This window comes from Acanthaster planci, linkage group LG08 (genome assembly GCF_054643075.1).
Source record: "Acanthaster planci isolate LZ-2023a linkage group LG08, COTS_SCS, whole genome shotgun sequence".
Classification (NCBI taxonomy): Eukaryota; Metazoa; Echinodermata; class Asteroidea; order Valvatida; family Acanthasteridae; genus Acanthaster; species Acanthaster planci.
Genome location: NC_141784.1, coordinates 6,976,672 through 6,990,518, shown reverse-complemented (window position 1 = coordinate 6,990,518; position 13,847 = coordinate 6,976,672). Strand labels below are relative to the sequence as shown.

The window sequence follows — 13,847 nt, the reverse complement described above, 5'->3', positions numbered from 1 at the left end:
AAGTTAAAAAAACGTCCTTGTATTAATATGTATCTTTGGTTTTTAGACTCGTTCAGACTTTGTCAAAATGATTAGATTGACACCTCAGGAAAAGAGCCAGAATGGTTTTTTGTGTAGCTTGGAATTAGTTAAAACCTCAAATGTAACTAAACCGGAATGTTACTTACGTGTAGTTTCTTAACATGTTGCATTATTATTGACTGACTCTGTTTTATTACTACCTTCAAGGTGAGTTGTTGCTTAATAACATTTTTGTTTTGGTTGCTTAACCAGTTATTTTATAGGAAATTTTTTTTTAAGAAGGTTAAATTAACATGCTATGTCCTATGTGCTTCAGCTTTTCTCGGACCTTCGGTGACATTCCCAGGTAAAAAGCCAGCAGCTATTTATATTTCATATTTGCTCATAAAAATCTTTGCAAAAACTCCTCAACAAATGAGCTAAAAACCTGTTAAAAAATTGGATACACCGGAGCAGCTAATGCAAACCATCTTGGCCGTACTAATTGGATAGCAAAGTTCTGTACAGTTCAGGTAGATTTTTTTGTTTGTTTCACTTTTCACAGTGAAAATGCAATAAAAGTAGCCAGCCAGGGTCAGCCAGTCACAGAAAGTGCTGCGTCCAGGTAGGTTGCTGTGAGCAAGCACCTACTGTACGTAAAAAATACTAAAATGAAAAGACAATACATGTAGGTGTTGACCTATGTCTGAATGAGCTACTCGCTCCAGCAAGTTTTGGTAGATGACTAATCAGAACAAAGTGTGCTAGCGAATACATGGGATTTTCATCTGTGGGACATCAGGTACTTTTGCATGGCCTACAAGGCCTGGTCCAGCCTGCCAGAATTTGGCTACTTTCAGAGAAGAAAAATTTTGTCCAAGAAGTCAATTATTTTTTTTAATCGTGAAAAACAAGAAAATCCCTAAAAGTCCCCCCCAAAAGATTTTTGTCCCAATGTACATGTACATGTATTCCTACCCTAATTTAGATTTTCTCTCGAGATCTTTTAGCTAGGCTTTCATACTGTGTAAAAAGACATTTGCTATAAAGCTGCACCTGTTCATCAATGCCAACATTACTATACCATGCATATTGCACTCACACAGAAAATTCCAAGCTGATATCTCCTTTATGAATATGGCCAGCTATACATGTAGATCCTTTTAGGTCCTTCATAATTCAAGTGGGGAGAATTTTGCCAGATGTACATGTATGAAGTTTAAGCCCACCCAATTACATGGATATTTACATTGAAGTATTGTTTGAACATGGGAGTAAAGACTGCAGAGGGGCGCAAAAGAAGCAGAGCTCCTAAACATACATGTAGGACCCTCATACATAAATGTACATGTAGGACCCTCATACATACATGTACATGTAGGACCCTCATACATACATGTACATACAGATGATAACTAAAGATGATTAAGGACAGTTGAATAATCAGAGTAATTGATGTACTATTACCAACAATTATTTGACAGGTGCATTATTTAATGCCTTCAATTGTTGGAGACTTTTTGTTTTTAGTAAGTTTGACCAGACTGGGAATACATACTTGAGTACTGTTCTAATGGACATGTACGTCAATTCAATTATAACAAGGTCTTGCATCAGGGCATTAATTTTTTTCTAAGAATGCACAAAATGCAGAATTTCTTGGTAGCCATGTATTTAAACTTGAATCAAATATGAAGGCCCTGTTGCATTCTAAATGAGTTTTAAAAACCAGGAACCTAACATGTTATTTGCTGAAACAGTCTGATGTGAATAGCAGCCGGACAGCCCGGAGCAAAACGGTTGACGATATTGGAGATCAATTTGATAGGTACAATAGCATCTTCATCTACACCTGCTAACCGCTTCAAGAAGGGAGACCACCAGAGATTGAGAACACCACCATCTGTTTGCTAGACTGTCTCATGCTGTACTAAATCATTTCAATTCCTAGCTTTCTGATTTGCATGGTACTGTGACAGCCTCTTTGTCTAGGGACACACTTCTTTGGTTGAAGATGCAAGAAGAGTGAATCTTCGTGTGCTCACTTGATTAAGTTATAATTAGATTCCCACCTGCTGTGGTAGAAATGTGTGATATCAAAAGCACAAGTGAAGAGCAAAAGTTAGTCCTGGTACATCCATATTGCCTTCTTTAGTTTCAGATGGTCAAGGCTTGCATGAAGCTTTGTGGACAAAGTGTGTTAGCACCCCTTTCCTGGTGACAAGGAGACAGGCTTGGATAGACACTTTAGTATCATAATTTTTTATCAATGCCTGGCACCCATGTGTAGGCTTTACTGATGGTCACATTTTAAGTGAAAATTATATTAAAGAATTATCCAAAGATATTTTTATCAAAATCTGTTAAGCAAAAGTTTTCAACAATAAATGCTAGACGTAACCTACACCGGTCATTGTGGGCACTTTTCTTTGGAATGTCGTGACTTTCTGTCAACCAATGAGTAGGCACAATTTCTGTTGATGATGATGTTATGGTAGGGTTCAAGTCTTGTGGTGATTGGTGATTGTTTCCAAAGAGGAGCACAGTATTATCTTGGATAGTCAGATTGTCAAACATGGTAACTACAGGTTATCCATCATACCAAATATCGCCATGACCACTGGTTTCTGGTCATTGGTATTTAGAATAAACAGCATAATAGAAAGCTTCAAACAATGTAATGTTTTGTATTTATGTTGGTTTGTGTTCAGTATTTTGATGAGATGTCCACTGTTTTGTCTGTTGTTTTTGTCCTGCAGATGGATCTCAACAGTGTAATGCTGAAGTTGATTTGTATGTAACATAATACATCTTGAAAATATGTAACATATGTAAAGCTGAACTTGTTCAAATTTCCCAATCTTAGCAGCAATGTAATAACAATTTCAAAACTATTTCATATCACAGAAAGGATGTCAACATAGTTGGAGAGAGTATTTGATTCAACAAGCATAATTTAAACTGACAGGCTAAGCCTTAACCTGATTCATGAGCAGCTCTGATAAGTTGCAACATTTTCCTCACTTGTTGTGATTCCGAGAGTGTCAGTCCTTACTAATCCTTTCTAATCCTAATCCCAGATCTCGTGGCAGTGCAGCAGCAGTGGCTCTTCCTGAGGAATCCCTTTTCCCCAAGGCTGAGGAGGAACCATCCAAAGGATTAGTGCGTTGGCGACGTACCGTGGAGAATGCAACCTCTGCATCTCGTCTACATATGTGTCTGAATGTACTGGAGAAGTGTATAGCCTGGGACAAGTCTATTATGAAAGTTGTAAGTATAAGTTCCCCCAACTCATCAGGTATAGTGCATGACTTGAAAGATGAAGATTCTTAAATACAGCTCAAGAAATGAACATAAAGTGGTTGGGGAGGTCTCTGCTGAGCATACATGTATGCTTATGCCCTTGCCTAATATTGAAAGTAGTTTTATTTTTATTAATTATTTCTGGTAATGACACCAAGGATTCCTCAAAAGTGCCCTAGGCACTGTAGCTCGCAAGCCATTTAATAAACATGCCAAGTGCATTACATTTCTGATTGTAATCCCATGTTGGACACTTCAGTTTTTACATGTAAATGTATGGCATACAATTATCCAATGCATCTGGGTTCCTTCCGTCTTGCCCCATCTTCACACCACTCTAGCTGAAAATCCTGATGTACCTGTGAAAAAGGTAGTAGCTCTGTTGGGCCAAAAAGGGTACAGTTGACCCGTGGGCTGGTGGACGTAATTTCTTCTACCCCCCTCCTCTCACAAAGTAACCAACTGAACAATGGTGTCTTCACCTATTCTGTAGGCCTGCTTCCTTCTATAAAAAAAACAAAGAGGTTGCAGTATTGAATAGATTAAAACAAGAAATTGGGGTTAAGACAGGAACAGAGGTTCTAGAAGTATGCAGCAATCTGTTAAGCTCTAAAATCTAGTGTTAGAAGTAGTTAGGTGAGTGGATTCTCTCTGGGTTGTCTCCTGATACAACGTTCCCCACCCTCCCTCTGTCCAGTTCTGTCAGCTGTGTCGCAAAGGGGATAATGAAGCACTTCTCTTGCTATGTGACGGCTGTGATAAGGGCTTCCATACTTACTGCATCAAACCCAAGATGACGCAGATACCAGAAGGGGATTGGTACTGTTCCGTCTGTATTTCCAAGGTATGCTCACAGCTGGGAGAATTGCAATATGGGAACGCAAGCAGAAAGCTTGAGTGTACATGTACTTACTGCTGAACTGACAGCAACTTGGTGATTAGGGGGAAAGGGTGAAGGGGGGGGTAGCATTACATTGAGTTAATAACAGCTGAGCTTACCAGATAGAGGTAACAGTTTCATGATGGTGGCAGGTTTTTGAAATCTTATGGGCTCCATGCCATGGGGGTGGTGGTCCTTAATAGAGTATTCAGTCAGTTTGGGCATGGACTATAGTTAAGCCACTGGCTATTTACTATTGAACAACATGCATGCGCAATTCAGTTACACTTTAAAGGCCTAAGTCAAACTATTTTGTCCAATCTCATCCTCACTCACTGGATACCTTTGGCTGCAGCACTTAGGATGATGTCCCATTAAATTAATGTCACATGAATGGTTCCATCCATACCGATTAATAAAATCAACTATTGATAATAGTGATGCAACCAAGCCCCAAGTTCCAAATGGTCAACTTGATAGTCTTAAGCATCCATTGTTTGAGCAATGTTGGTCAAACTATAGTTATACAAAATCCTCACTTTTGTGGTTCAACCAAGATTGCTTAAACAGTGGATAGTTGGACTAGCTTGTTGACTGTAATGGACTTAGGTTCCAGGGCACAGTTGCATTGCTTTTTATGAAATAGTTGTACAAGATGGCATAGACTTTGCATGCAGTCAGTAGCGACATGAGAGAGATTGAATTGACTGAAATGGTTCAACCTACATGTTTCCCAGGGGCGTTTGAAGGCAGTGGTAACAATTGAACAATGGTTGAACTAAAGTTGGTGCTCAATCTTGCTCATTACTTATGACAGTTGAACTGAACAGATCAAAACTTGTCTCATCATTGAAGCAGTTCTTTGATATCTTATTGGCACTGTGCACAAACTGTGCTATCTTCATCAGCAAAGTGGGGGCGCTGTTTTGCTTATGGGCCTACTAACAAGAGCAGAGTGAGGGCACTTTGATGCTATGATTGTGCTGGCTAATTATTCACCTTTTTGGAGTTAATTCTGGCACTTTTCTTCAGAACTCCCCGGACATCTGCATTGTCCTTTGTCGTTATACATCGGACATCACAGCACTCTTTCACTGAAATATCTTGGAGCTTATAGATAGCTTTTGTGTGGATTTTCCCAGTCATACATTCATCACTAATTCATCCCCACTGTGGTGATAATATGTCATCAGCACTGGCATATGATGTCATCTCACCCCCAAAGTTAGACAAATAATTTAATCACCTAACCATGGCAACCAGTTTTGATTATAAAGCTTTAAAGGGACCATGTAATAGAAATATTTTACTAAATTTTACTAAAACTCTTGGAGTGACACCTTTAGTTGTCAGTTAATCGTATTATATAAATTATTGTTTTACTATTTACAAGATAACCCAAATTTTTGGGCTTTTCTTGTTTTTATGCTGATACAATATGCATATTCATGAGCAAAATGATGATGTCATGCAAGGCACTGAATCTCAATGTTGTACTGATTTATGATGAAATTGTGCACACAGAATTTTTCTATTTTTTAACACTGCTTTCGTACATGTAGATTTTATTTCCTTCTGCACTATATGTTGTAAGTATATGGCAATAAGCCAGTAAGCAACCTTCTCTCGGAAATGTTTTCAAGTAGCAAATTTGGAATTCACAATTTGAACATGAAAACATGCAAACTGAGGCGTGTGTTCCTGGATCTACATCAGTGCAAAAGTGCCCTAACTTGTCGGGAAATGCTTGGTCAATTTTGAATGTTTCAAAAAGTGCACTTATCAGTTCATGTAACTCAAAAAAGATTCCAAAGAGTCTTCATACATTAAAGAAGAGTACAAACACACATTGCATGGATCCTTTAAACCGCACAATTATCTTTCAGTTGTGTTCATTTTGTTGTAAGATAAGAATGATATACATGTATTTCAAGTGGTTTATCTTGAATTGTCTTCAATTTATGTTTCCACTGGTCTTAAGAGAAGCTGCAGTACATGTCTGTTATGTTATCTGCAGCCTATTTGGAGTAATCTCCACATGTTTTGAAATTTTAATATTCACTAACAAAACTGTTTTATCACTTTTTTTACCAAAGTTGTCTTTAAGTCCTGACATTAACTCTGATGTTTAATTTCAGTTAAAGGCACAACTTAAAGCTTGCCCTTTAACCTCCAGAATTGCAAAATTTGTTGCTTGTTTTTTGTTGTTGCTGACTAATCTTGAATTCATCATAAAAGCAGCTCACATTTACCGGTACATGTGCATGAACTTTTGCATTTTTCACCATGACAGATTTTTAAAAATATTACATTTGATGCCTTAGAGGCATGAAGAATGTTTTTCTACAAGTGTAAAGAGAAAGCTATCTTTCTAAGAATCTACTTGTTTCATTAGATCTGTAACATAATGACATCATTCCATTATTTTACATGTGCTCTTTCCTGATGTAAACACATTCCCTTTGGCCCTAGAGGAAAGCACACAAGCAAACAAAGTGGGGCATCATTACTTTTTTCAGTCGATTTTATCAGTTTTTTAAGAGTTGGAAGTATTCATAGAAGCAGTATAGCCAGGCAAAGATTGAATTTGGTTCCTTGGAATAGTGCACTAACAAGTTACATCAGTTTCATTCCTTTGACAGGGCAGCGATATAATAGACCAACATTTCCTTCAGCAAGATTGAATGATTCTTGAGACAGGAATAAGTTTTAAGAACTTCCACTCAGTTTAAGAAATTCTTTGCTCAAAATTGATTACCCCAGGTTTTTCCTTAACCCTAACACTCCTCAATCCTTCCCCTGTTGGAGGATTGAGGACTGTTAGGGTTAAGGATAGGGCCTGTCCTATTTGAAGTTGAAGAGGTATGGTCCTTGGTCATCTTGTCAGTCTTCTCCATAGGACCAGCCTACATTGTACTACTCCTTCTCATTTCTTTCACAGGCAACTGGAGAGCCAGGCACATGTACTGAATGCCAGAAGACTGGTAAACTCTTGAAATGTGAGCAATGTCCACGAGCCTACCACCTCAACTGCCTTGATCCTGTACTTAGCAAGTAAGTCAGGGTATCATACTTGTGCTTTGTGAAAATGATTTTCACCAGAAGACCAGTTCATACTGTGGGTGAATGTGAACGCGAAGTGACTTTGACCTCACAAAAGATTTGCAGCAAAATTTTGCTGGAGTTAAAATGTGTTGAACTTTTGGGAATTCACAGCGTCACAATTTTGGTTTAGTATGAAATGGCGGTAAGCCTGTTTGTTGCTTGTATGGTGTGGAATGTAATTCTATGCTTCTTCATCTGGTAAGATTTTAGTTTCTCCCACTTATAATGTCTTTCATTCATACCTCCCTCCCAGATTCCCCCGTGGCAAGTGGTTCTGCCCACCATGCCAGAAGGTCAAACGCAAAGCCTCAAAAAGCCGGAACCACAAACGAAAGAGCAAAGACAAGAAGGAAAAAGGTCATGACAAAGGTCATCACTCAGGTCATCATTCAGGTCGGAGTACACCGGCTGAGACTCCATCAAGTCCAGCCGTGTCAGTGGACAAAGAGGCACAGAAGGAAGAGAAGGCTGCCAAGAAGAAGGAGATGGCTCCTTGCAAGTAAGTCGGTGGTGACTGTCATGGTGTCTGTCATGGTGTCTGTCATGATGTCTGTCATGGTGACTGTCATGGTGACTATCATGGTGTCTGTCCATCTGTGATGTATGCAAAACAGTTTGTCGAGTACTAAAACCTAGAACTTCCATGTAAGTTCTCTGCCAAATCTACAGTTCATTATCTAAGCTAGGACATACAGGTACAGTAAGTCTTGAAATGTGGAATCTTATTTCGCAGTGAAGTTGCATGATTGTCTGAGCTAGAACTCGTAGTGCTTGAGTCTTTAAATGAATAATCAAATCCTCTCTCATCCCAAGACATCAGCTCTGGAATCCCCACAACTTTTATCTGTGTATTCAATCTAGTCCTTAAACCTGAATTCTAAATATACGGTAAATAGTAAAAATCTGGAGATTTTAGAGTTTCTGTAGCCTCTTGTGACTTATTTCTCCCTCTTGCCTCCCAACTCTCATCTCAACAGGCTGATCATGACTGAGTTAGAGAAGGAAGAGAATTCTTGGCCATTTCTCGTCCCAGTCAACACTAAACAATTCCCCAGCTATCGCAAGATTATCAAGAAACCAATGGATTTCAGCACCATCAGAGCAAGACTCCATGCTGGGCAGTAAGTTTCTTTAAGAAGTGTCCTACTTAAGTAGATTTTTCTGAGGGCAACAGTTTTCTGTCACATGTGCATGCAAATAATTGGTTGTTTTGGTTTAGGGCGTGGTCTTCTTGAAGTTAGACGCAGATTATTTGATGCCTTTCTGTAGATGACTATTACCCTAGGGCGTGGTCTTCTTAAAGTTAGACACAAATCATTGGATGCCTTTCTGTAGATGACTATTACCCTAGGGCGTGGTCTTCTTGAAGTTAGACACAAATCATTGGATGCCTTTCTGTACATGATTATTACCCTAGGGCGTGGTCTTCTTGAAGTTAGACACAAATCATTGGATGAAAACCAGCGTCTATTCAATACCGTTGACAACAAGTGACTTTCCCTTCTAATCCTTGGGGAAATAATGGCCACTTGTCACTTTTCAACTTAAAAAACACTGACTTTTTTATCATGTTGACGTTCGGGAATTACAAACGGCAACTGAATAGTGTTTGGTAGAATCTGTGCACAAATTATTGGGAGCCAAGGAGGATGTTTGGTACAGCCGAATGTTCGGTATAGCGGGGTTTGGTATAGCGGGGTTTGGTATAGCAGGGTTTGGTATAGGGGGGTTTGGTATAGCAGGGTTTGGTATAGCGGGGTTTGGTATAGCGGGGTTTGGTATAGCGGGGTTTGGTATAGCGGGGTTTGGTATAGCGGGGTTTGGTATAGCGGGGTTTGGTATAGCGGGGTTTGGTATAGCGGCGTTCCACTGTATTTGATCTGAATGGGAATACCTAAGTGTGTTGTAATTAGATATATCATTTGTCAATTAAATTTATGCAGAACTTTTTTCAAGTTGCATGCTGTTTTTTGGGGGGAGGTCAAATTTAAAATGCATTCCTAAACCAAATTCCGTAAACTTAGAGAAATGGAAAAATAAAGGTAAATTTGGAAGAAAATTATTTGGTCCAAAATGTTCTTTATCCTCAGTTACCACCATCGTGATGAGTTTGCTGCTGACGTCCGTGTGGTCTTTGACAACTGTGAGACTTTTAACGAAGATGACTCTGATGTTGGGAGAGCTGGCCATGAGATGAGGGCATTCTTTGAGAGTAGATGGGCAGATATCCTTCAGGAACAGTCTACGTAGCTGGCAGGTGATCACTCATTGCTGAGTGGTGGGGGAGAGTGGGTGGAGATAGAGACTTGGAGGAGTAAACTAAGATGGATGTTGAATTAAGATTGCTAGAGGTACCCTGTAACTTGGAGTTATTGAAGGCTAGGCATACCAGAATGTATCCTCTGCAATCTCTTTGAACAACAGGTGTACATAAGGAAGAAACAACAGCCATATGTGTGCTTTTCTGGGCAGAAAAATACTCTGAAACCGAACGCAATTAAAAAAAAACAAACAAAAAGAAAGGAAAAAAACCTTGTGTAAATTTTTATAAGTGTAAAAGATTTCTAGAATACCATACCTATCATGTAAAGCAAAGAAGGCCAATGATTGGCGTCTGTTTGAGATGGTGAAAGGGAGGACATTTTGTGATGAAATAAGCCATTTCTTGAAAGGAAGTTTGAATAATTTGTTTCTGTCTGCTGTATTCAGTGTATTCATCATTTGCTTGGAGAGACACACTTTGCACATATTGTGACGTTATATCCACCTGCAGAGGAGTCTGAAACAAAGTGGCATTACCTTCTGGGAGTTACACTGAGCATTGCAGCAGCATGATGGGACAGCCATTGTGACGATGATAGCAAGTTTAAAATACATCACAGATGTCACAACGTGACACACACAAAGCTGTCATAATATGCCCTACACATATGTCAAAGTTGTCAGGGACATGTCACATCAGAGCTGTCATGACATCATGCATTAAAGCTGTAATGATATGCCATGGATTAAACCTCAGAGGAAGAACATTTCTTAAATACAATAACAGAAGCAATTTGATCGGGATATTAGTGGTGTCTTCCCTCTGTTTACGTACTCCTATCCACATCAAAGTATTGTTAGTGTCAGATTACACTTACGAGAAGGTCAACGTGGATGTTACAATAGGTAAGTGCTTGTCACTTTCAAGTTTCCAAATTTTAAGAATTGTAATGAATCTTTGCCATCATTTTATAATTGGCAAAAACAGAGTCGGATGCCACAAATCCTGTTGAGATGATAAACAAATGCTTCTGAATCTCAAATTGAATTTGCAGAGATGATATGAAAGCAATAAGACAGAGCCAGAGTTGAGATTATTGTAAGATAGCATCAAGATAGTATGGTGAAATTAGTGCAGTACAATAGAAGCAGTGTGCTAAAGTCAGTCGCTCAGTCCATGTGTATTGTGATGTAATCAGTATTCAAAATTTTCACAGAAAATCCTTTTTTTTTTCTTTTTTCCACTGTGTATTACTCTCTTTTCTCTGCCTTCATCAGGGAAAAAGCTCATACTAATTAAGCTGGCCTTTCACCCTCCACTTTAACCAATTCCACAAAATGTTGAAATGGGAAAAAAGTGTTTTGCCCAGTTATATGCCTGTATTCATGAATGTTACAACAAGGACAATTTCAGTGGTGTTTGAAATAAATGAAGTGTCCAAACGGCTTGGAGTATAAACTTCAATCCTCTGGTGTAATTCCTCTAACTTTAGTTGAGTATGTGGTGTTTCTCTGATGAATTTACTGTGATGTTTTGTATTTATTGAAATAATTAGTAATTACAGAAATTTTGTATAAAAATTTGAAAAAGAAGCTGTCTTGTGTTAAAACAAATGAAAGAAACTTATAAGTAGTTATGCTTCATACAGTTAGAATTGCTTGATAATTTATATATTTTTTATATCTCTTAACTCCTTTGCACATCCTCATTTTATTGGCATTTTTATGTGAAACAATAATTTCAGGATTTGAACTAAATAAAAGGAGCTAATCCATAGTGTTTATACTTCTTTTGTGCCAGACAACATTTCAAGTGGGGTGGGTGGATGTCCACCAGAAATTTTAGACCAGTTTGGAAGTGTTTTAAGTTGTGGTTGATAGTAAGGACTGAAGGTCAGAAACAACAGGTGATTGGTTATTGATTGGACACACTTCTCTACGACCTGGGTTACTCCAACCCATACTCAACTGCTTCAGACTCAACTAACTCTGCACCTTCAGCAAACCAATATATCAAATCAGCATTCTTAAGGTGAAGATCTCATTTACATGTATTGCTTTGATTTGTAACATTTTCGTCATTACATGTGGTTCTGTAAGTTGTTAAGAAAGTGTGGAAAGAGATCATTTTTCTGAGGAAGGGAATTTTAATAATGCAAATTAGTGCTTAGTGGTTAGACTTTTTTAATGTGGCAGGGTAAAAGTTACCAGCTGCTCTGCTTTCATTATAAAGAACTGTGCCTCGCCAATTGATTGTAGATAAGACATGAATAAATTGTATATAGCTTGTCGAAATGCTGTTTGTGTGTCATCACAAGTGAACTGCATTTAGTTTTCATGATCAGCAGTGTTTGCTTCATCTTACATAACTTGTCATTTTCTATGTCTTTAAAATAAGTTGTGTTAGTTATGTTTGTAGTTGTCAACATTTAAAATGCTCTGATATAGTTTATTGTTGCTGCAGCGATTGCTTTTAGTAGAGAAGATAAACCTAGAACAAGTCAAAAATATGAAAAGGATGAAAAGGAGAGTGAGATTGTATTTTTGTTGAAGAAGTATGTTTGTGATTTGAGAAATGAACATGTATCACAAGATGGTGGTCAAACACTTGGCTCAGTTCAAAGAGTTGTTTGGCATTAACACAGTCACCATCTGGTCATCTACCTTCAAGATCATCTTAAAAATAATAAAGGACTTGGTATTCAAAGTTGTTTTAAAGTCACGATATAAGAGGTGTACGCGAGGGGAGGGGCTAGACAAATATTTGTGTGGAGGGGTTATAGCCCATATAGAAGTGTGTCAGGATGAAGTGGTGATAATTGATGTAGTTTCATCTTGAAACTTGGCTTTGGCATGTTTGTAGTCAATCAAATAGTGTGAATGTAAACTGACAGTAGACTAGCCACTAGTCCTAGACTAGGAAATGTTTTGGAAGATTGTTAACAAGTAATACACATATGGACAGACATGCATAGCATCATTTTTCAATGCTGGGATGAAATTTCCAACTTGTAAGCAGTGGAGCAAAAAGATGTGCTAGCATTGTCTTATTGGGCTTGTTGGCCTTTTTTGAGAATAAGACTCGGCACTGAAGACTTGGAAACAAAGGAACTGTTTATGGTATGGATGAAAATGATCAATTTGTGACAGGTTATTAATGGTAAGCAATATTGATCAATTATGAGTGATGATTGTAATCAACATTTCCCTGAAATTTCACAAAATACCTTTGATCAAGGAGCATTTTTGGCTCTAGAACTGGTAATTTACTCACAATTAATTAACCCTGACTCCTCAGGGTGTGTGTTTAAAATCATATTGAAATTGGAGGATTTGGCCCTGTTTGGGTTAACTATTGACATTGATATATTAAACCCTGAATATTAAGTGTCAATATTTTCAACTGGTACAAAGACACCAATTGTACGTAAGTTTCTCAGTATTTGTCCCGCCAGCATTGTTGCATTTGCTTCAGACATTAGTGGTTCTTGTTACCCTAGCCAAGTGTGTATTGTCTTGCCTGTCTATTTATTAACACATTGAAGTTATTTATTGATGCTGTGCAGAACAAAGCACGATGACTTGACTGTCATCCCTATTGATTCTGCATTTATGTAAAAATGGTTATTTTACTTGAAATCTGTGTGCTAGTTATACCGTGACCTGCATGGGCAATCAACCTTGATTAGCCAAATTAATTTCAAAAGAAAACCAAATTATGGGTCAGATTTGTTGTAGTTGTATTAACCGTTCAAACAGGGTTTTTATGTTGGGGTATGGTAACCAATTGTGGAAACATTTTTTAGAATTTAGATCTTTTGCAATGACTAGGAACCAGTATTACGTTTGTTAGATCAAACAATTCATTTAGGCAAACTTGAGATCATCACTGGCTCATTATTTCCAAGTTCAGGACCATTTTTTTAATGAAAACCACACTGCAAATAACTGTACGTAATTTCAGGGAGATAATGTAAATCTTCAACCTTAACTTTTTTGGAGAGCTGTACATGAAATTGATCTTATAAAAATTGGAGACCGTAGTGGAGTAGTGTGAGCTATTTCTCTGACTTTGGAGAATACTTTTTAATTGAAATGTGTCAGTCCAGTAGTACTGTAGTTCAATGTTGGTGAATAATTGTTTTGAGTATTACAAATAAATGATTCATCAGAAGATACAAACTGAGAACTTGGCTTCTGTTTTGCTTTTTCCGGTGTTCTTAATTATTTGCCTATTGGTATATTGAAGGAACATTTTGAAACTGCAGGTTACATGTGTAGAAACAGTTATTTTAAG

The 13,847-nt window shown here is 37.9% G+C and overlaps 1 protein-coding gene across 19 annotated transcripts in view; it reads left to right on the top strand.

Moving 5' to 3' along the window:
- The window catches only part of baz2b (bromodomain adjacent to zinc finger domain 2B), a 58,524-nt gene extending 44,785 nt beyond the window's left edge, over window positions 1-13,739 (top strand). For 17 of the 19 annotated variants that reach the window (XM_087139587.1, XM_087139597.1, XM_087139584.1 and 14 more), the window contains 7 exons: window positions 566-625; window positions 3,081-3,270; window positions 4,001-4,147; window positions 7,125-7,237; window positions 7,542-7,787; window positions 8,266-8,409; window positions 9,379-13,739. In XM_087139587.1, the coding sequence (XP_086995713.1) occupies window positions 566-625; window positions 3,081-3,270; window positions 4,001-4,147; window positions 7,125-7,237; window positions 7,542-7,787; window positions 8,266-8,409; window positions 9,379-9,538 (1,060 nt within the window). In that variant the 3' untranslated portion in view covers window positions 9,539-13,739. The remainder of the gene's footprint in view (window positions 1-565; window positions 626-3,080; window positions 3,271-4,000; window positions 4,148-7,124; window positions 7,238-7,541; window positions 7,788-8,265; window positions 8,410-9,378) is intronic. The other 2 variants (XM_087139595.1, XM_087139588.1) reach the window with 2 other exon arrangements.
- The last annotated feature ends 108 nt before the right edge of the window (window positions 13,740-13,847 follow it).